The 22,685-nt window shown below is 27.6% G+C and overlaps 4 protein-coding genes across 6 annotated transcripts in view; 2 read left to right on the plus strand and 2 right to left on the minus strand.

Annotated features, from left to right (window-relative positions):
- LOC130676217 (follistatin-related protein 5-like) overlaps positions 1–2,883 on the plus strand; it is a 205,507-nt gene extending 202,624 nt beyond the window's left edge. For both annotated transcript variants that reach the window (XM_057482308.1, XM_057482309.1), the window contains one exon: positions 262–2,883. In XM_057482308.1, coding sequence (XP_057338291.1) covers positions 262–491 — 230 coding nt within the window. In that variant the 3' untranslated portion in view covers positions 492–2,883. The remainder of the gene's footprint in view (positions 1–261) is intronic.
- Positions 2,201–10,904, minus strand: LOC130676216 (uncharacterized). Its single transcript, XM_057482307.1, has 12 exons — positions 10,746–10,904; positions 9,981–10,195; positions 9,700–9,896; positions 8,995–9,624; positions 8,163–8,911; positions 7,197–7,469; positions 6,685–6,945; positions 5,062–5,367; positions 4,559–4,776; positions 4,381–4,497; positions 4,185–4,303; positions 2,201–3,557 (listed from the first exon to the last, which is right to left on the minus strand). Exons 2-12 carry the CDS (start codon positions 10,181–10,183, stop codon positions 3,385–3,387), a joined length of 3,246 nt encoding a protein of 1,081 aa, XP_057338290.1. The 5' UTR covers positions 10,184–10,195; positions 10,746–10,904; the 3' UTR covers positions 2,201–3,384.
- Positions 10,905–12,592: 1,688 nt separating this feature from the next.
- LOC130676218 (inositol polyphosphate 5-phosphatase OCRL) lies at positions 12,593–19,460 on the plus strand. The gene is made up of 17 exons (XM_057482311.1): positions 12,593–12,939; positions 13,044–13,287; positions 13,609–13,789; positions 13,863–13,997; positions 14,218–14,330; positions 14,391–14,533; positions 14,609–14,782; positions 14,859–15,021; positions 15,101–15,279; positions 15,356–15,577; positions 15,655–15,790; positions 15,852–16,128; positions 16,190–16,425; positions 16,502–16,679; positions 16,771–16,898; positions 16,974–17,085; positions 17,154–19,460. The coding sequence occupies exons 2-17, from the start codon at positions 13,222–13,224 to the stop codon at positions 17,309–17,311; spliced, it is 2,601 nt and encodes an 866-aa protein (XP_057338294.1). The 5' UTR covers positions 12,593–12,939; positions 13,044–13,221; the 3' UTR covers positions 17,312–19,460.
- LOC130676221 (importin subunit alpha) lies at positions 18,812–21,626 on the minus strand. 2 transcript variants are annotated; one of them, XM_057482314.1, is made up of 7 exons: positions 21,448–21,626; positions 20,885–20,979; positions 20,494–20,810; positions 20,176–20,431; positions 19,595–20,092; positions 19,190–19,522; positions 18,812–19,126 (listed from the first exon to the last, which is right to left on the minus strand). In XM_057482314.1, the coding sequence occupies exons 2-7, from the start codon at positions 20,957–20,959 to the stop codon at positions 19,031–19,033; spliced, it is 1,575 nt and encodes a 524-aa protein (XP_057338297.1). In that variant the 5' UTR covers positions 20,960–20,979; positions 21,448–21,626; the 3' UTR covers positions 18,812–19,030. The 2 variants fall into 2 exon arrangements, with proteins under 2 accessions (XP_057338297.1, XP_057338298.1); XM_057482315.1 differs by having other exon boundaries at positions 21,553–21,595.
- Positions 21,627–22,685: the final 1,059 nt, after the last annotated feature.

The following is a 22,685-nucleotide window of genomic DNA, read 5'->3' on the forward strand; positions in this document are numbered from 1 at the left end:
AGACGTCTGCTAACTTCAGTATGATCCTGAATTAAGCAGACATTCAAAAATTTTTGAATTTTTGTTTCTCGAGAAATCAATTGCAAAAAAATAAAATAAAAATATGCAGATGTAGAAAATTTTAAAAACTACAGGTGCAATTTTTTCAAATATTTTTTTTTTTATGGTTTATTGTCCAAAAAAAAATTCAAAAATTTCTAGACGTCTGCTAACTTCAGTATCATAACTTCAGTATCATTAATAATATATTTGTTTAATTAGGTAAAGTAGAAATGATAACAGGCGTGGGAAAAGCAATGCCGATGAATTTAACGAAATGGGGTAATCCAAACAGGGCAATTGTCCAAAGTGGTATATTTGGACGTTATATGGTGAGTCCATCGAATGAAGCTCTCTTTGTATTAAATGGAGAGACACGAACGGTCAACTGTGAAATCGGTGGTCTCGTACATCCGGGTCAAGTTGTGTGGTTCACAGTAGCACTTCATTAGAATTTAATTGCTGTATTATTTAAATAATATTTCCCGATAAAAAAAAATCTTTATTTATTTTAAAAACCAAACAAGTGGCCTCAAATTGTCTTTTGAAAATAAATAATAAATAATAATAATAAAGTAAATAATAAATTAAAGACGATGAGGATTTTAAATTTATGGGAACCATTTTTTTGTTCCTAATGTAAGAAAAATTTTTTCATAAAATAATAATAAATGTCATTTGCCATAAAAGACCATTGCCACTGTGTGAAATCGTTCGTAAAAAAAAAGAAAAAAACAAGAAAAGACAAAAAAAAATATCATTCTATATAAAATGTATAATTGATATAATTATTAAGACCCACCGTACACAATAACTAGAAATAAAAATTAATATTATTGTCATGTTATTGATAACGTTGTTACGCAATTATTGTAAGAAGTAATTGATATAGCATTTTTATGAAACAAACAAAAAAGAAAAAAAAATCTACTTGCCCCAGATATAAATTTAAGTAATTTCTCGTCTCTTTATCCAATTAAAAATTAATAATTATTCGTATAAATAATTATAAGCGGTGATGAATCGCGTGAAATTATTTATGCACGAGTAATTAACTATTTAAATTGAATTACATTTATTTGTAATTTAATCTAGCTCCTGCAAACTAATGTTATTATTTATCAAAATCTCTTTTTGAAAATTATTTCGCTCGTTTGGTCGTCTATTGTATCTAGAAAAACCAAAAAAAAAATAAAAATAAAAATAAAAAAAAATGTCTAGATTTAGTAGAAATAATATGTAAAAAGCGAAGAATTATTTTGTTAACGTTGTCCATATCGGGATATGTATTTAAAATCTGTTGTATCGCGCGTAAATAATTAAAAAGATAAATGATAATAATATTTACGTATTTGTAATAGTTGTTGCAAGTTTACGTTATGGTAATTATTTAATGTATGAGAAAAAGTATGTTGACACCTGAATTGTTACGTCGCGAAGCAACAGAATTAATAATGAAAAAATAAATAATGATATTAGATATTTAAATATATAATATACATATATTTATATTTATAATGGAAAGATAAAACGTATATATTGAACAAAAATAATAATAATAATATAAATGCATAGCACGATTACCCACCTGCTGTGAAAATGTGAAAAGAAAAATCCGATAATAGTATTATGATTAAAAACTAAACTAAACAAAAACATACAGAATTTGCGAATAGAACACATGACTGAACAAAGAATAAAATAATAATTATAAGAGTAATTTATCTATTTTTTTTTTGCATCGATAAGCCCTTATGTCAATAACTTAAATATTCGCTCGTTAAATATTCAGCAATAATATGTAAAATTTTAATTATTATTTATTGTTTGAACATTGACATGAATTATTAACATTTAATATTTTGTTGATATTCAGTTATTGACATTAGAGGAAATGATTTAAATAAAAAACAGCTTTGCAATCGGCGCCTAGAAGAGAATAATGTCTAATCAAGACTAAATCTCTGTTTCGCATGTCAAGGCAAACTTAATCTAGTCATAAATAAATAAAAAATTTTACAAATGTCCCTATCATCATCATTACCGTCATTTAATCACCATCATTACCATTATTATCACGCTATCATTAAATCATAATCATCTTTAATAAATTTATAACACTTGGATAATGTCAAAATCAATTGATAAACAAATAAATAAATATATATGTAAATATTTTCGTGTAATTCGATAAAAAGGAAAACAATTTATGACAAATAGCTATTTGTATCATACAAAACAAAACAACAAACACGAAAAGATTTTTTAAATAAAAAAATTACCATAAATCTTCAATAAATATTAAGAGTTCACTTCTTTTTGTTTGTTGAGTTTTTTTTGGTTTTTAATGAAAATTATTCAAATCAGAAACATACAATTCATAATAAATATAATTCGTAAGTAATGACACAACAATAATTACTGTATATTCGTGTGTGTGTTTGTTAAGATACATTCCTTGTAATAAAAATTCAATATAAATAATTTAATAAATAATAATATAAGCCCACAATTAATTTCCCTTTCTTTTTTTAATTATTTTAAGAATTTTGATTGGAAAAAAAAAATATATGTACTATTATCATTACTTACTACTATTAGATAGTATATATATATATAAAATAAAAAAAAAGACGTAACAATTGTTTTCAACAGTCATTTTTGTTTGCTTTATTATTTATTAAAAATTACGCTTATGAGATTGATTTGTTTTGTTATTTATTTATTTTTATTAAAAACTCGACGCATTCTCAATGTAATTTCTTATATTTTATTTGCACAGTACTAATCAACTCGTTATTTTTTTTTTTTTTATTTATTTAAATTTAAAACTGTAAACTAAAATCGATTCCATATACACACACCGTTAAAAGTTTTTGCATATTATTATCATTAATTATTAATTATTTATTATTATAATAAGCGAACTTGTTTTACATTTAAATAAATTGGAAAACAATAAAAAAACATCTTTTTAATTATCTTTGATCCATTAGTTTTTTTGTTGCGACAACTCGCAGGAAGTATCACACCGATCCAGGCCTCTTGTGATCTTTATTTTTTTTTTATTACTTTACTTTAATTATTTATTTATTTAACTAATCACTGAGACTTGAGTATTGTATGAAGAAAAAAAAATAAAAAAAAACTTCATAACAATCAGTGAAAATATTATCATTTTAATAATAATTATTGAAAAAATTATCCTAATATTTTTTTAGTTTGCCTGAACCAACGCCTAATTACTTTTTTTTTTCTTTTTTATACAATAAACATCCGTTTATACGAAAAATTTTTGACTTAATTAAAATATCTTTTCGTTGCCATTAAATTTTTCCATTTAATTTATAAATTACATGGCTTAGAGTTCGTTTCTCGTCGACTGTAGAATAATATATATGCATTGCTAAAATCTTCTTCCTGTGGTTTTTGTTTACTCGTCATTTCATCATTGTAGTGATACCATATGTCTGTGTGAGGGTTCTTGGCGTATGCCGTATAATGCCCAGCAGAAACTCCTTCAAAACAAATACATAAAAATTTAATAACATTAATAAAAACTATAATTAATAGGGTGGGTTGAAAAAAAACTTTTTTTTTATTTTTCTTAGCATGGGGGTAGAATTTGTACCTTATAAAAAAAAAAAATTTTCAAGAAAAAAAAAAATTTTTTACTCAACATTTTGAGGTGGCCCACTCGTTTTTTAAATAAATAATTGATTAAACGGGGTAGTTCCAACGAAAAAAATTTTTTTTTGTCCAAAATCGTGGAAAACATCGAATAATTTTCGAATGTGATTTTTTTTTACTTCACTTTCATTTTAATTCAAAAGAAAATGCTTTTCATTTTTGAATTTTTTACTTAAATTACAAAAATAATAGGAAAAAAATTTTTTCAACTCCTGACTTTCAATTAGCTTTCAAGGGGACACCCTACATATTGTAGAACACCATGTAATTTTTTTCGTTGGGACTACCCCGTTTGATCAATTATTTATTTTAAAAACGAGTGGGCCACCTCAAAATGTTGAGTAAAAAAATTTTTTTTTTCATGAAAAATTTTTTTTTTTTATAAGGTACAAATTCTACCCCCATGCTAAGAAAAGTTTTTTTTTCAACCCACCCTAATAATTAATTTAAATTACCTCCATAATGACAGACACAAGCATATAGATCATACATATTTTTGCCCAAGCTCAGCCCAGCTAAAGGAAAAGTTACTTTATCATCTAATTTCATGCTTACGCACTCATGAAATACGAATCTATAAGAAATAATTTATAAAAGTAATTACATTATATTTATTTATCTATTAATTTACTAAAGTTTTATTTAAAATACCTCTTAAGATAGACTATGAGGTACTTAGGATAGCGATGAACCGTTAATGTCTTTGTAGCACATTGGTTTCGTTCACACTTCGGACAAAACCACGGGTTGTGTTCATCCAACATTTCACTGTAAAAAGTAATTAATAAATTAAACTTTAAATGAATGAATTAAAAATATTATTACAAACCTTTGACTAAATGCTTGCAGACAGTCGTACAAAGACAACGGATGCGGTGGACGTTGTTTTCTAACACTGATATGTTCAATCGGTGGTTCAATATCCGGTACATTTTCCGTATAACGTACCGCTAGAGTATCACTTGTTCTCAGGTCGACCATCCCTGTTTCTGGAACACTGCATCCAGTACAATGGACATTGTACAAACAACGAGAACAATGACGGCCCTATTAAATAAATAATAATTTTTTAATAAATATACATAAAAATAAAATATGATCCTGAAGTTAGCCGACGTCTAATAATTTTTGGATTTTATTTTAGACAGTAAATTATAAAAAAAAAAAAATTTGAAAAAATTGCACCTGTAGTTTTTTTAATTTTCTACATGTGCATTTTGTGATTTTTTTTTTTTTTGAAATTTAAATGTTCAAAATAAAATCCAAAAATTTTTAATTGTCTGCTAACTTCAGGATCGTAAATAAAATATATAAATTAAAAATAATTATCACCTGTCCGTCAACAAAATGCACAGTGTAATCTCCTTCATGCGGGACAACGCGTCTTACGATCTCATACAAATTTTCAGCATTGACCCTCGATGGCAATCGGACCAAGTGCGGATACCCAAAGAGCTTAGTACTCTTACGATTGTTTGGCGCTTCATTGGTGTCATGCCTCAATACGAGAGGTACATTGAGTATTCGTATTGCTGGCCTCGGTCGTCCCGTTTGATCAATTTTAGTAAATGAAGTTTTCTCCACTTGTACATTACACACTGGACACACTCGTGATTCCGTACGGGTCTTGAAGTAGTTCTGTTGGGTAATATACACTATTCCTTCAGTTCTTACTCTAGTTTACTTCACAAATTACTTATTTATTTATTTACTTTTTCATACAAAAAAAAAAAATCTATTCTTTAATTTAATTATTTATTAAAAGAATTCATTTTTCAATTTTTTTTTTCCACTGAAGCCATAATATTTGTAAACAATAAAATTATTAATAAACAGTGAAAATTATTAAATATTTGTGAAACAAACTTTAATGTAAGTAAATTATGTTCAACACCCAATCACCGTATTATCCAACAGCCCCAGCATAACAAGCGATTTTTATATTATTATAAATTAATCAAATTAAATTAAAAAAATAAATAATTTGAGTATTTAATAATCCCTCAGTGTTGTAAGGCAGCATCAGATTAGTCTGAATTGAGTTCCGGACTACGAGAGTACCGGCTTGCAGATTAAACTTAAATAGCGGATCACACGAGTTTCCAATTCGACAATCGCCGCCTCCACTCATTCTCTGAGAAAACGAGTATCCCCGGCATAAAGGCAATAATCAAACTATTTCTGGTTCTCGTGCATGCCATTACGACATTACCCTGCTAGAGTATTAATCGATCTTGTCTCAGACCTTCCCGAGGTTGTTTTTATTTTATGGCAACATATAATTGTGCCCTGTTTGTAAACCTCAACTGCTAGATTGACACTGCCTTTTATTCATCATTGGGAATAAATACTTATTATTTATATTGTAACATTAAAAATTTTTTAAAATGTGTAAATATTATGAATTTTTAGATTTTAAAAGTTCCCTGCCACATGCACTATTTAACAGAACTCAATGATTTTTCTATAATATGCATGTGGGCAATAGTACGCAGTAGTCTAACGTACTCTTGCTTTGGACTACACCTTATACTAATACGAGCCGGAGTAAAAAGCTATAGCGCTCTTCGTTATGTACTATACTAGTAGAGGGGAGCGGATACCGTCCAAACTACCTGCATCTTTGTGCTAGGTAAGCTGTTGTACATCGTAAAATTAATGAAATAACAGAACTATGTCAGTTTTCAAGCACTCAAGAGATTGCATATTTAAAATTTGTAAGATTTCATATTATTTATATAAATTTTTTAGATAAAGAATTGGATAGATATTTTGTGTCACAGAAAAAACTAGATTCAGAAAATTTAACCCCCCGTGTAACTAAACACGTGGAAAAAGTTTAATTATAGAAATTAAAATCGAAGCTCATGGAACTTTGAAAAATGTGTGGAGCCTTTTTAATGCTTAATAACCAACCTTTCATATATGTAATGAAAAAAAAAAAAAAATTCTCACCTCTATACAAGGTTCGCACATAACAACAGTGCAATTATCACCACTGTGTCTTTTCAAATCACCGTCCAATTCCTCCAGGCATATTGTACAAGGACCAATTTCCTCTCCAGAGGAAGTTCCATTTTGACATGGCTCGGTTTCAGTAACTCGATCCGCACTTCCTTCAGGCGTCGATGTATACGCGTCTGGTGGATCCGTCAACTCAAATGCGTAAATTGATCTACTTGTATCATTTACACATCTCAACATCAGATTATCATCCTTTAAAAAAATTTAAACAAACAATTATTTTAAATTAATTGATAATTAATTTTATTTAAATGTCAAGTAGAATGTAGCCTCGTAAATAAAACTTTATTCAACGAGAATGTTCTTCCACAGTTTTAATTTTTATATTGGAGGGTTGTATCAAAGACAATTAAATCTACACAATATGTCTACTTCTTGCCCTCCGTAAATTATAATTATAGAGAAAAAAAATAAAAAATAATAGATAATTAAAAATAGTTTACCAATATTTTTGATATATGATTCTCCAAGACCTCAGCAAATGCAATATTACTGGTATCAACATCTTCTTTACCCAAAGTCTTTAATAATTCTTCCTTGAGTTTACCAATACGTGACTGTTTATTAAATGATACAACACATCGAACCGGCGGATCATTATTAGCAGGTATGTATGTTACGTTCAATTGTCTCTCCATTGCATGGGGTAACGGTACAGACAGATACATAAAAGGCTCATAGGTAACCGATACATGTTTACATACTGCGCATACAACCTATAATTAATTAACAATTATTTAATAATTATCAACAAATTAACACATAAATAATAAATAATTTAAAAAATAATGTGCAGTACAATGAACTTTATTTTCCGCTGTTTCAAAAAATAAAGAGGAAATAGGACTGCTGATTTTTAATCTTGGAGAAATTGAACAATATTGACCGTTTTTTTCCGGCAATAAGACGTTAGTTTCTCCGTTGTAATTAAATAAATTTGAAATTTACTATCCATGATTGCAGATTTCAAATATTTATAGGAAATGTAAGTTAATGGGCGTGTTTGGCCGAAGTAAGTACTTACTAAATTTAGTAAGTCACTCACTATACTTACAAAATTTTCGGCCGGGACACAAAATAAGTGCTAACGCAGTAAGCATGGCTTAATATAAAACGCCATTTTTCTTATTGTTGACGTAAACAAACCGGACAGGAACTGACCTGTCATTGTCCAGATACACAAGGACTCAATATAATGATTTTAGACGTAAAAATTAGTTGACAGTAATAAACTGGTGAGTATTAAGCCACTAAGTCTGTCCTGGCCGAAAAGCGCTATAGTCAGCTTGTAAGATTTTAATGTTTTTATGCTAACTGACTTACTAAATTTAATTACACGCCCAATCTGGATAATGATGAAGGCTGTGTAATTGAGAATAACTATAGATAAATGTATGAATGTATATTACCGTGCTTTTAAACTGTCCTTGAAATGTATCAACAATTACACTACGATTGGATCTCAAATGTTTAGCCCAGTGCTTATCGGCTTCAATTTCATCTTGTTCAGCAATAGCACCATTCTCACAATTAACAAATGTTCGTGAGCACAGATTATTATCACTTGCATTATTAATATTATTATCAATATCACCATCAATATTTTTATGATTTTTTTTTTCATTATCCTCTAATTTCATACGCTTAACATTGCACTTTTCTAACCCATTATTATCACACTCAGTATCGGAATTATTTGACAAACAGTCGTTATTACAATTATTTTTTTGCACATTGACTTCTTTAATACGTTTGATACTAAGTGTTTTATTATCAAAATCATGATTTTCAGTCAAATTTGAATTATCTAATGCCGTTGTTCTACGCAAATTATCTTTTTGAAATTTTTGAGAGTCGTAACATATCTCATTATTGCACTCTTGTTGCGTTACTAGAAAATTAGCATTACTTGTTTTAGCGTCTTTTAATATATCATATATACCGTGAAGATGAGTTGTTTTTTTCGACAGCTGAGATAAATCAAGTCTTAATGGATTGTTAGTGTCGTTCATCTCAGCGTCGTATACTTTGTTATAAATGAAACTTGATTTAGTATCAAGAACTTCATCTGAGTCTAATGTTTCCTCATCTTCATTCAATGGTGAACCTCGTGGCGAATTTGCTGTACTATCAAGATCGCCCATCGGAGAATCTAAATCTACAATTTATTTTAAATTAATTTTTTAAGACTAAAATTAAAAATTATTTTTCATAATATACCGATTCTTATCATTAAATTACCTTTAGGCGAACCAGCCATTGTGACATTAGGACTATTAGGACAATCAGAGGATGGCGAATTGTCATAAGTATCCATATAATCATCATTAGCATTAGCATTAGCATTAGAGTTAGTAGGGGCAGTGACGGCAATGTCATCAGTACTAGCAGCAGTAGAGCTCGTCATTGGCGGTGACGATGGTACATTTTCAATCTTTTTATTCGAGTTTATTGAATTGGCAGTGGTAATAGTTGCTGGTACTTGTTGCTGTTGTTGATGTTGTTGTTGCAAACAATTTTTAGCAGACTTGGCTGTATTCATTTGTTCATGGAGTGAATCCAACAAGAGAGCGAGAAATTCCTGACAATCATGTTGCCGATAATCTTTAAACTGTGAATGATAAGCACCCAGTGTCTGTTTAAATTCCGTTGGCTTCACTACCATGTATTTACGCGACCACATTTTAATTAATAATGCGCTAAAATGTGCCATTAACGAACCAGCTGGCAGTAATTTCTCATCATTCTGCTGTACTTCTAAAAAGTACTGTAATACTGGCGGTGTTGCAGCAAGACACTGCAATCCTGCTGCCATAAAACACGTATTTCCTAAATTTTTAAGACCACAAACACCAGCTGTTGTTGATATTTCTGTAATTATTATTTTTTATCATATTAATAATTTTCAGTTTAATCGAGATTCAAAGTTGCTTATAATGAACCCACCGACAACAGCGTCTTCCTGAACGTCCGACGCGTCAGCAAACAGATTGTTAAAAGTTCCATTAGGCGGTAGGAAAGGTCCGTGTTCTACTCCTTCAGTATCACTGATTGGTTCAGCTCCTACATCCAAGTAATCGTGGATTGGTGGTGGTGGTAGTGGTATTGCAATAGCACTGGATGCCGGTGTACTTGGTCCATCCCTATTATTTAATATAATATTTAGCTCAATATTCAATATAAATAGTACAATTTATTTATTTTTTTTTTATTTATTAAAAACAAACCATGTCTCTGCGATGCCCATATTCACATCTGCAAGGACATTATCTTCTTGGATTGTAAGATTATGATCCAAGGACGATGTGAGTGGACTTAGACTAGTTGATTCGGAAACTTCCAACTCAGGAATATCAGAAGAGTCATTAATACTCGGTGATTCAATCATTGGAATATCTCCCACTTCAACACCTCCAACTTGGTTATCCATTAGGTTTTTTAACTATCAACAATTTATAATAATAATAATAATGAATAACAATGTCTCTTATTTATTGATTATTAGTGGGTATTTTAAACTGATAAAACAATAAAAAAAAAGTCGATAAAATTAAAGATTTGTTTTTAAATGTCTCAATTTATATATAAATAACATAAAACAAGGAGCCGCTTGCTGTAATCGATGCAACCAAGCAATAAATCAAATTCCACTGTATGATAAAAATGAAAAATAAAAAAAACTATTTACCGATTGCTTGGACTTGACCATGACTTAACAAAAAAATTAAAATTTGAAAAAAATCTAAATCACTGTGAGTCAGATTTACTCCCGTAGTGGATTGTGTATAAATATGTATGAAAATATAAAGAAAATATATATCTATAGGTGAGGAAAAAAAAATTAATTTTTTTTGTCCATATCACGCGACAATTTCAACGAACGCCATTGGGAAAAAAAATACTCGTTTAAGTTTGATGGTAGTGATTGTGGGTGATGGATGTTTTTATATGCTAATTAGTTATAAAAGGGGTATTTAAGTTAATGATAATACCTTTTGTTACAAGTATAGTATTCTCACCGCAACCTCTTCTTTTTAATCGTAAAACTATGCCGCCATTGCGGAAAACGGCATGGCCGGTGGCTGTGCACCAGAACGACCATCGTAAAGTTCTCTTTTTCTCCCTGTCTCCCTCTTTATTCTTCTTCTACGTCTACGTCCTATACACATCGTACACATATTCATATACATATATATATATATATTTTCCTGGAACGAAGTATACATTCAAATTAACCGCTAGTGACATCTATATTCTATTTTTAAATTGATAATTAGTACTCATATTTTTTTAGTTCAAAAAAATATGACAACAAATTTAAATTGTTGATTTCTTTTTCAATTCAACGACTTTTCTTTAATTATTATTAATTAATACTCACATAATTTTTTTTTTAATTATAAAATATTAATTTCTTTAAGTAATTGTAATTAAAAATAGCATTTACTTTCAACAATTAATTTTAAAATATGAGTGTGAATGTAGCAGACATCAGACAAATTTAAAATTATAAATAAACAGAGTAAATAATTTTTAAAAAAATGTTTGTAAAAAATGCACTTACTAATTTTTGAATTTTTCAAATGTGCATTTTTTATAAATTTAATTTTATTAATTATTTACTCTATTTATTAATCATTTAAAATTTGTCTGATGTCTGCTACATTCACACTCATTTTAAAATCTATTACTATACGGCGCTAAAAATATTTCTTTAAAAATATTTGAAAAATTGATATATTTACATATTTGTAAAATTAATATGATTCTTTACAATTGATTTTACAACAACAATTAGCTAGATTGCTGAAGTAATAATAAATCATTAAAAGATCAAAAATTAATTGATATTATTCAAAATATATCAATATAATTATGAACCAAGAAGAAATTCATGATCTTGTTTGTGAAACAAATAGAAATATAATCAAATTAAAAAAACTATTAGAATTGACTCAAAAGTTTCGAGGTAATAATTTTTTTTTGGAGGTTATTAATTTGGTTTATTAATGGAAGTTAATATTGCAGTTGAAGCTGTTGAACTGGAGATGATGATATTTCAAATGTATCAATCAGTTCTTTTGAAAGAACTGGAAGAACTAAAATCAAGATCTAATAATTCTGATGGAATTATTGAAAAAAATAAATAAAATATTAATAATTCACAACAATCCATTTCAATATATTATTAAAAGACATTTGTTTCAAAATTTTACTTATGAGAAGAATAAAATTAGATCTATTATAATAATTATTGTAAAAGAATTCAATTAGATGTTTAAAAAAAAATGTGTGAATTTGTAGTTGATTTTTTATTAAATCTAATTTACTAATAGATTGGAAACCTCAAAAGGGGAATTTTCAGTGTTTTCTGAAATCTCAATCAGAAACGGAAGCCTAAAAATTTCGTAGCTATTGTGTGAGTGCGACAAAGATAATTTCATTAATTACTGAGTCGCACCAGACTAGGGTTGGGGTCAGTCAGTATTTACATTTGCTCTAGTAAATGAACAATGAAATCAAAAGATTAATTAAGATGTAAACAATTAAATAATTATACTCTGCTGTCTCAAGTTTAGATTTAAATAATGTCACGTGATTGCTATGAATTACAGTGTGTGCGTGTGTTATTTTTTTCATCACTCCTTAAAAAAAAGATCAGGAATCGCCTTTACTAACTAAAGATAAAATTGTAATAAAAAAAAAATAAAAAAACACCACATTTTTTTCATATGTGTGTATTTATTATGTCAATATTTCAAATTATTATTATTATATGTATATTTAACCAAAAATAATTATCTATGGAAAATTCCACTGAGTTTATAAACAATGAAAATATTTTATTAATCACAAAGTGAAAAACTATAAATAAAATAAAATATATGTAATCACATTATCGAATTAAAGTGATTAGAAAAAAAATGTGCATAGAAATTAAATTAGTGAGCATTTAAATCACTTTTATTTTTACCCGCTAATTAAATATTGTTGTGGTTCTTCAGTTTCTATAAATTATTTAATTAAAAACTCACCACACCGTTGGTTAAAAAATATATTATAAAATTTTATAATTAATTTATTTGATTAAAAAGAAAATCTTGCTTAACTTGATTTAATCTAATGACGTTTGACTGCGAGCAAGACGTCAAATATTCAAAAAATAATCTATTTTATACTACTGAGGTAATAAATTTTTATTATTTATATTTATTTGTCGTTTTAATTAAATATCGACATTGGTAAATTATATATAACGATTATTAATATATTTTCTTTTTGTTTTGCAGATTAAAATGCTATTGTTTAATGTAGCATGTAACCACACCTAGTCAAATTATTTTTACTGTCGTAAGAATAAAGAAAATAATAAAAACAACCAGACGATAATTATACACTTAGAAAAGATATTTATTTATATTTATAATAAGTTAAGTATTATCGAATCATTTGAAAATAATAAAAACAATGGCTTCACGTGAACAAATATCAATCGTACAATCAAAATTTACCTCTGGCGAAACAGTGGTAATTGTATCCTTTTTTCTTTATATATTACATTTACATTTAAAATTTTTAAGCTATAAAATTTATGATCCTGAAGTTAGCAGACATTTAAAAATTTTTGAATTTTCGTTTTTCAATAAATCAACTGCAAAAAAATAATATAAATATATGCTCATGTAGGAAATTTAAAAAACTACAGGTGCAATTTTTTCAAATATTTTTTTTTTAATTTTTTATCATCTAAAAAAAAATCAAAAAATTATTAGACGTCTGCTAACTTCAGGATCATTAGAATTTAAATCGTCGGGTCCTTAACTTATAAATTTATTAATAATAATGATAACAAAGACAATGGAAGCGTCGTTGATGCAAGGATGGGTTAAAGCATCAAGACTTCTGGCTCTAGTCAACAAAGGTCCTACTCATGGTTTAGTTATTTTACTTACGTCCAGAAATCCACCGCAAGTTTATAGTGATCTTACTATTGAACGTGTGCTTCCAATTGATCAGGAATTTAAATGTGATATTGGTAAAAAATTATATTTATTTATACAGTCATTTAATAAGTTCATGATTATTAACAAATAAATAATTGATAATAGATACTGGTAGTCAACAACAGGATGGATTGGACGTTTTTTTAAATGTATCATCAAGAAAACAGAGATTAATATTTGAATTAAAACCTGGAGTAGGAACCAGTGCATTGGTTTCTGAAATATTTCGCGCTATTGAAGGTTACTTTTTATTATTAATTTTAATTTATTGATTAGCGTAGTGTTCTGTAATTTTATTTATCAGTAAAAAAAAAAAATAATAATTATCGTTTTATACTAAAATTAGTTTAGCTTACACAGCTGGCTTATTAGATATAATTCAAAGTTTGATAAACTCACGATTAATGCTTAGAATTTATTAATACGGTGATGAATTAAGCGTTTATTAAATTATTTTCAGTTTATCAAAAAAATAAAAGTTCGGCAGTTGATTATTTGTGGATACAAAAATTAACTGGTAGTACACGAAGTTTAAATAGCGGTGCTGGGGATTTGCGCGAAATGGCTGATCCAGTAAGTTATACTGTAATTAATATTTTAAAAGTTATCAAATATATATGTTATTTTTTATAGCTTGTAGAACTTGAGAGTCCAGACTTGGTTGTACCGAGAAGAAATATTGCCAGTGGGAAAACTCCAGTAGCAGCAAGAGAATCTGTGGTACGTTATCAGATGGCATGTAAAGAAGATGATTACACATACACCGAAACTTTGAGGTTCTTATTTATTATTATACGTTAATTATTTTTTTAAATATTCAAGTTAAAAATTTTAAATTTTTTAATTTGTAGAATTTTCATTGGCACGTGGAATGTAAATGGGCAGTCACCAAATGATGTCGTTTTAGATGAATGGCTCAGCAATGATCAAGTACCGCCAGATATTTATGCTATTGGATTTCAAGAGTTAGATTTAAGTAAAGAAGCTTTTTTATTTAATGACACGCCACGAGAAGAAGAGTGGAGGTATTTTTTTTCTCTATTACTTACAAATATTTTAAAATTATAATTATTAATTATAAATATATATTTTATTTAACAGACAAATTGTTACAAAATCTCTACATCCTAAAGGCGTTTACAAACAAATAGCAATAGTACGTCTCGTTGGTATGATGCTGTTGATTTTTGCTCAAGAAGCTCAAGTACCGTTTATAAAAAGTATTTCTGTTGATACTGTCGGTACAGGAATAATGGGAAAATTGGTATAATTAATTATGTAAATCTTTAAAAAATTAATTTAATTCATAAAATTACTATAGATACTTAATTTTTTATCAATAGGGTAATAAAGGTGGAGTAGCAGTTAGTTGCCTGATTCACAATACATCAGTGTGTTTTGTAAATGCACATTTAGCAGCCCATTGTGAAGAATTTGAACGTCGGAATCAAGATTACGCTGATATATGCACTAGACTTTCATTCTCAAATCATGTTCCGACAAAAAGTTTTAAAGATCATGAGTAATTCATTATTTGCGATTGCATTTTAAAATTTCTATTATACTATTTATTAAACAATAAATTATTTTTATTACAGTCAAATATACTGGTTGGGAGATTTAAATTATCGGATAACTGAAATGGATGTTATAACAGCCAAACAGTTTATAACTATTGGTAATTACGGACCAGTATTGGCGTTAGATCAATTAGGACAGCAGCGTAAATTAGGAAAAGTATTTCAAGGCTTCCATGAAGCTGATATTAAATTCAAGCCTACTTATAAGTATGATCCTGGTACTGACAATTGGGATTCGAGGTTCGTGTTAAAGTTGTTATTTAAAAGTATAACTTTTATTTAAAATTAACTTATGGAATCTTATAAAATTTAAATAGTGAAAAAGGTAGAGCGCCGGCATGGTGTGATCGTGTGCTTTGGAAAGGCGATGCCATCACATCCATTGATTATCGTAGTCATCCAGACTTACGTATATCTGATCATAAACCAGTCAGTGCTATTTTTGATGCACAGGTAAATTAAATATTTATATTTATTTAATTTATTTTATAAAAATGAATTTTAAAAATTTTAGATACGTGTTATTGACATGACCAAGTATCGTAAAATTCACGAGGAAGTTATGAAAAAATTAGATAAGTTAGAAAATGAATTCCTGCCACAAGTTATGGTTGACACTACGGAAATAATATTTGATGTTTTAAAATTTCTTGAACCGAGCAGCAAAGAACTTATTATTGCAAATACTGGACAAGTCCCAGTACAGTTTGAATTTATTAAAAAATTAGATGACACCAATTATTGTAAAGATTGGTTACATATAGAGCCTTATACTGGATTTATAAAACCAGGTAGACATTGTTTAATACACCGACTAATTCATTATTATTATTTAATTATTTTTTTTTTTAGGTGAAAAATGTGATATAAAATTAGAAGTTTACGTTGACAAAAAATCAGCATGTAAACTGAATTCTGGTGAAGATAAACTTTATGATATTTTAGTTTTACATCTTGAAGGTGGTAAAGATATATTTATCACAGTGACGGGTGTTTATGAAAGAAGTTGTTTTGGTTCTTCAATGGAAGCTTTGGTACATATACCAGTACCCATTAGAGAAATTCCAATTGGCCGTATAATGGAATTGGTAATTAACAATAAAAAATTTATACATATTTATTTAATTTAATTAAACAATAGTAAAATAAATGAAACTGCTATAGGAAAATAATAAAAATCCCACACCAGAGCCGTATCCAGTACCGAAAGAAGTCTGGCTACTCGTTGATAGACTGTATCGACATGGTATTAAAATAGCCGGATTATTTGAAACTCCAGGATTACACAGTGAAATAGTTGCTATAAGAGATTGGTTGGATATGGGAAGTCAAGATCCTATGCGTATCCTTTGTTAATAATTATTTATGTATTTTTAAAAAATTTATATCATTACAATGATAATTTCTTAACATTAAAAACATTATTTTATCAGCTGGCAGTGTTCACTCTGCAGCAGAATCTTTATTGTTGCTTTTAGAATCAACAGCCGAGCCTTTAGTACCGTACAATTTACACAGCGTTTGCTTATCAGCAGCTACAAATTATCTCCAATGCAAACAAGTAAATTATTAAATTATAAATTTATTATTATTCATTAATTACAACAAAATATTTAATTAAAATTTATTTTTTCAGTTGGTTATGCAGTTACCCGAAATAAGGAGAACTGTTTTCCTCTATATTTCGGCATTTCTACAAGAGCTTTTAAATCATTCTCAGGACAATGGACTGGATGCTAAAACTCTTGGTACTTATTTAACTTGTTCTATAAATATTTAATAAGGCAATCAATTTATTTATATTTTATAATTTTAGCCACATTATTCGGGTCAATATTTTTACGTGATCCCCCACGCAGCAGAGAAGATCGTAGTCAAAGAAATCGCATTACGCAGGCGACATTTGATCGTAAAAAAGCGGCATTTGTTTATCAATTTTTGGTAAATGATCAGAGTGATTTTCTTGGACGATAAACTATTATCAGGTTATTATAAATTTATATGTATAATATCACAATATTTCTCTTAGTAATTAAGTATTCAATTTATTAGTGCCACTGTTTAAAAACTAATTAAGTTTTTAAACTATAATAATAATTAACGCTTACAATAATGTGGATTTTATTATTAAAGTATGTAATTTAAAATTTATACCTCATAAATGCATAATTATTATATATTCAAGTATTCATTAATTAACTACTCATATTTATATATAGCTTTGCAATAATATTTGTCAATATTATTATTAGCATTACTAATTATTTTAAATTTTATTTTCTATTTAGTTTATAATAGCATATAAAATTTTGTAATACAAAAATAGAATCTCATATAAGTAGTGAGATGTTAATCTCTTAAGTAATTAATTAATAATTAGCTAAGCAATTTATTATAATAAATTACCAGATTATGTTTAATATAAAATCCTTAAGAATGTCTATAAAATTTATAATATTTTTATAATTTTATACGGAAGATAGTGTATTGCAATTTAAATAATCTTGCAAAAACATTATTTGTTTAATTAGTATTTTTGGCAACGCCATTGTCAATGAGATTTAACAGTACAATTACCACGTATACAAATTTTACTTATTAATTTTTATTTTGTGTGTTGGAGTGGAGTGTAAATATTTTTTTTTATTTTTCACTGTCTTATTAAAGTAAAATTTTAAGGCAGGTTCTGGCTAAAAAATTTTCAAAATTTTACAGTAACAAGTCACACTTTCTAATTATTTACTCGCTGAAAATATTATTTCAGTACAGACATTTAAAATAAAAAAAAAATTTTGATTCCACTCTAGTGTGTATATTATTTTATAAATTTAATCACTTCAATGCAACTTTGTATTACTTTTGTAATTAACTATTTAAGTTAAACTTTACCACGTAAAAAATTTATTATAAAAATATACATTGCTTTTAGAATGTTAGATGCAATTTAATCTGTTAATTCGATAGTTGATTGTGCCAATTAAATATAAAAATGGCTTAAAAATTTATGAAATAATAATTAAAAAATAATCTAAATTTTATTAGCATATTGGTAAATGTAAACAAATGCGATTAAATTGCATGTTACTTGACATATAAAATTGTTAATACGTCCACTTTGTTATTTATTATTATATGTAAACTAAATGCCTTTATATTTATTTGTGTATTTATTATTAAATATTAGTATGGTACGCAAATTAATTTTAACTAGAAATTAATTACAACTTAATAATTAAAATAAAAAAATAAAATAACTTGATTATGTATCAAAAAATTTATTTATTAATTAATTAAAGAAAAAAAAATAATAAATCAATAAGTACAATGATTTTGAAAAATAATATGGCATAATAGACTTAAAAAGAAAAAAAAAATTTTTTTAACTAATTTAGAAATTAAAAAAAAAATACAATCATTGAACTTGAAATACTTAAACACAATATGCAAATTAATATTTTTAATGCTAACCAAAACTAGCGAGAATAAAATTAATCGCCTGTAGTTTCAACGAATGATAGAAAAAAAATGCATTGACTCAATCATCGCATTTAAAGTTTTTCATCTTACTTAACTATATTTATTGGTATTAATTAAAAAATTACGATATAAACGTGTAAAATCACCGATCAACGTGGAATTTAATTCCTAAATTTAATTAATTTAGCATTAAATTTATTTAAAACAAACTAATAATTAAAATTGAAAACCACCTTGTGGTGCATTTCCCGATGCTTGGAAATTAAATTGCTCGTCATTGGCTTCTGGTGCAAGCTCTTGGTTTTCATCATCCTGTAACATAAATAATTATTAATAAAAAAATTTGATTATGCAAATAAATAGTAAAATAATTACCCCATCGGAGAAGAAAGCATCAATCATAGCAATGGCTTTTTGATAAACTTTCTCATTCTCATGATGCTGAAGAGCTTCCAGTTTATCAAGCCCACCAAGCTCTTCAACCATAATCGCGACATTTTCAATCTGACCCATCTTATTAGCAGCATTGAGGATGTTTGTCAACCCATCGAGTACTACCATGACAGTTTTGTAATCCTTGGCATCTAATAAATTACAGAATGGTCCAAGTACACCTTCTTGTACCAAAAGTACCAATTGTTCAATAGTTCCACCTGATGTTAAATTAGTAACAGCCCATGCAGCTTCTTTTTGTGATTTAAAATCACCCTGTAATTTAAATAATTAACAATAATAATAATAAATTAATTAAAAATAAAAAAAATAAATAAATTTAATTACAATTTCAAGAACTTCAATCAGTGGTGAAATAATGCCGGCATCAATAACATACTGAATTTGTTTAGAATTTCCAGCCGTAATATTACTTATTGTCCATGCAGCTTCTTTTACAATATTTGTACGTTTGTGTTTCAACAAAAGACGCAATTTATCCAATCCACCAGCACTTATAATAGCGTCTGTTTGTGCATCATTACCAGTGACAATATTACCAACAGCTCTCAATGCTGGCGTTAGCACAGTTACCTCTGGGGAACCCAACAATTTAACGAGCTTAGGAACAACTCCGCTTTCCAAAACAGTCTGAATTTTTTCATTGGTTCCATCAGTGAGATATGATAGTGCCCAACAAGAATCAGCAAGGACATCACCGTCTGTGAAATCCAGTAGTGCGCTCAATGTCGGTAATGCTGTTTGTACAATTGAGAATGGTGGTGGTGGATTTTTGTTTCTGCATAAATTTGACAGGGTCCAGACGATGTTTCTTATAAAGCTCAACTGTAATAAAAAAAAAAAAGATTTTTTATTATTTACTATTAAATAAAAATAATAATAAAAGTTGTTATTGTATTTATACGTACGCCAGATTCAGGTTGAATCAGTGAAATAAGTATGGGCATGCATTCGTGCTGTAAAACAAGATCACGTGTTGCTGGTCCATCTCCAGCTATATTACCAAGTGCCCAGACAGCTTGTTCAGCAACATTTGGTGCTGGAGAATTTAAGAGATCTACAAGTTTGGGTATCGCGCCATTATTGATTACAATGTGAGTTTGTTCAGATGTACCGGATGCAACGTTTGTCAGTGCCCATGCGGCTTCAAATTGGAGTGCAGGGCTGCAGTTATTAAAAAATAAAATTATCATAAAATCATTTTAAAATTTATAAAGATAACGTACTTCCAGTTGTGAGCCAAGAACTCAACGCAACGAGGTACGATTCCTTTGCTGATCATTGTGTCAATCGGTGGATGTTTCTCACGACTGAGCATTTTCCTGCAGGCCTGGGTGGCTTGGAGCTGAAGATGTGGATCATCGGATATCATACCACTGACAATTTCATCAACTGACATCAGTATTGGTGATTGTACTGATGATTCTGGAGACTTGGGAGTCTCAGTCGCCTCAATTGTGATATTACGACGCTTGAGAAGTTGATCATCACGACGTGCTTTACGAAGCTCGATTGATACTTCATTTCTCCTACGTCTGGCATCCTAAACATCAATGTAAATAATTATTTCAATTAATAGTCCATTAAATATTGCTAATATTAAATTATTATTCTTACTTCCGATTTATTGTGGTATTTGAATTTAGCCAAGCGACTGGCACTCGTAGCGTCTAAATCTGCAGCTGGCATCATCAAACTTTGGATACAAATACCTACGCATTAAATTTAATACAATTAGAATAACTATATATATATGTATATACCATTTATGTATAAAATGTCGGCTTTATTAGGTTATAAGTCTCGATTTATGAATAAAATAAATATATAAATATAAAACAAAATAATTAAACACTCCAATTAAACAAAATAATGATCGATATGAAAAAAAAAAAGTTTGCCCACTTCCCCTTAAATTTAAAAAAATTATTGTTAACAATTAAATTATTTGTATTATTATCAATTACTTAAATGTTAATCAATTAAATATAAACAAGTACAATACTATTTAAGTTTATCATTTATTTATTAGTTTAAATTTAAAAAATGATAATCTTTGAATTTTGTAACGGTCGACATGTCGACCATGATTCAAAAAAAACGTTTTCTTGTATACCAATTATTTTATTATTTTATAATAGTATTGTGATGTAATGTTAATATGATTTATAAATAATTACCGTTAGTGAATAAATAAGTAGTTGGTTAAATAATTAATTGTTTAAAATAAAATGAATAGCGTTAGTTATGACAATTAATAATTTTAATTAAAATATAATAATTGCCGTTTGCTCAGATGACTCTTTGTGTTATAGAAGTTACACTCGTTCCCCGTTGTAGCCGTTTTTTGCACAAACTATATCATGCTCCGAAACAGCACATCATTCGTCTTCATAATTTTTATACTTAAAATTTTATAAACTAGATGGAAGTATCTGCATTTCGCGCGCTTTTAAAATTATTTATGGATCCATTTTTTATCATTAGATTTTAGATCTATAAAATTTTGTGTCAATAATTTCTAAAGGGCATATGATTTTTTTTTCATTGCCGATCGTTTTGGAGACTTATTTTAAATTTTGAAATTTATTTATATCCTGATTCAAATATGGGCGCGCCTGCATCAAAGACTAGTCTGGCTGATATTTAACTTTTATCTATCACATTGTACTTATCATTTAATTAAAATTTGTTTTACATTTAAATAAATGAACTGTAGATGTAAAATTTAATGAAAAGATGTAAAAAATTGCTGCTTTATTTTAAAGGCTTCTGTTATGCAATTACTTAAATTTTATTGATAATAAACGGAGATGAGCTAATCAGTGCATTAAATTAAAGTTAACTGCATTTGATGAGGTCACAATTTAAACATGACCACGTGTTGTTTTTTTATTAACAGATTTATATAAGCTTTGATTAAATAGAAAAATTAAATAGGTAAATATTTTATTTAAATTTTGGTAATTTATTACAATGGTATTATATATTATCACTAATAGAAAACAATTTACAAATATGAGTATTTGATAGTTTAACTTATTTTTTAAATATTAATTAACAAAATAATTGATTTTTGAAAATATTTATAATTATTAAAATATTAATTAATAAGTACTGTACAATATTGTTTGTGTTTATAATAATTACGTTTAAATTTAATACATTGGCCACAAAGTGTAATTGGCAACTTAAATTTTTTATAAAAAATATAAAACAGTCGAATTTGATATACAGCTGTGTTAATTTTTTAGTCTCATAAAATATGAGTGTGAATGTAGCAGACATCAGACAAATTTAAAATTATTAACAAATAGAGTAAATAATTAATAAAATAAAATTTTTAAAAAATGCGCATTTAAAAAATTTCAAAATTAATAAGTGCATTTTTTATAAATATTTTTTTTTAATTATTTAC

The sequence above is a fragment of the Microplitis mediator genome, chromosome 10 (genome assembly GCF_029852145.1).
Source record: "Microplitis mediator isolate UGA2020A chromosome 10, iyMicMedi2.1, whole genome shotgun sequence".
NCBI lineage: Eukaryota > Metazoa > Arthropoda > Insecta > Hymenoptera > Braconidae > Microplitis > Microplitis mediator.

What these genes read in the sequence shown, in the direction of transcription:
- LOC130676216 (XM_057482307.1), bottom strand. Translation starts at nt 10,183, where the DNA reads ATGGATAACCAAGTTGGAGGTGTTGAAGTGGGAGATATTCCAATGATT. An exon ending in TGCATTTTGTTGACGGACAG is followed by an intron (nt 4,777 to 5,061) that starts GTGATAATTATT and finishes TTTATTTAATAG; the next exon opens with GGCCGTCATTGTTCTCGTTG. An exon ending in CTCATAGTCTATCTTAAGAG is followed by an intron (nt 4,304 to 4,380) that starts GTATTTTAAATA and finishes TATTTCTTATAG; the next exon opens with ATTCGTATTTCATGAGTGCG.
- LOC130676218 (XM_057482311.1), top strand. Translation starts at nt 13,222, where the DNA reads ATGGCTTCACGTGAACAAATATCAATCGTACAATCAAAATTTACCTCT. An exon ending in GGGAAGTCAAGATCCTATGC is followed by an intron (nt 16,680 to 16,770) that starts GTATCCTTTGTT and finishes TTATTTTATCAG; the next exon opens with CTGGCAGTGTTCACTCTGCA. An exon ending in ATTATCTCCAATGCAAACAA is followed by an intron (nt 16,899 to 16,973) that starts GTAAATTATTAA and finishes TTATTTTTTCAG; the next exon opens with TTGGTTATGCAGTTACCCGA.
- LOC130676221 (XM_057482314.1), bottom strand. Translation starts at nt 20,959, where the DNA reads ATGATGCCAGCTGCAGATTTAGACGCTACGAGTGCCAGTCGCTTGGCT. An exon ending in TTCTTGGCTCACAACTGGAA is followed by an intron (nt 20,432 to 20,493) that starts GTACGTTATCTT and finishes TAATAACTGCAG; the next exon opens with CCCTGCACTCCAATTTGAAG. An exon ending in ATGCTTTCTTCTCCGATGGG is followed by an intron (nt 19,127 to 19,189) that starts GTAATTATTTTA and finishes TTTATGTTACAG; the next exon opens with GATGATGAAAACCAAGAGCT.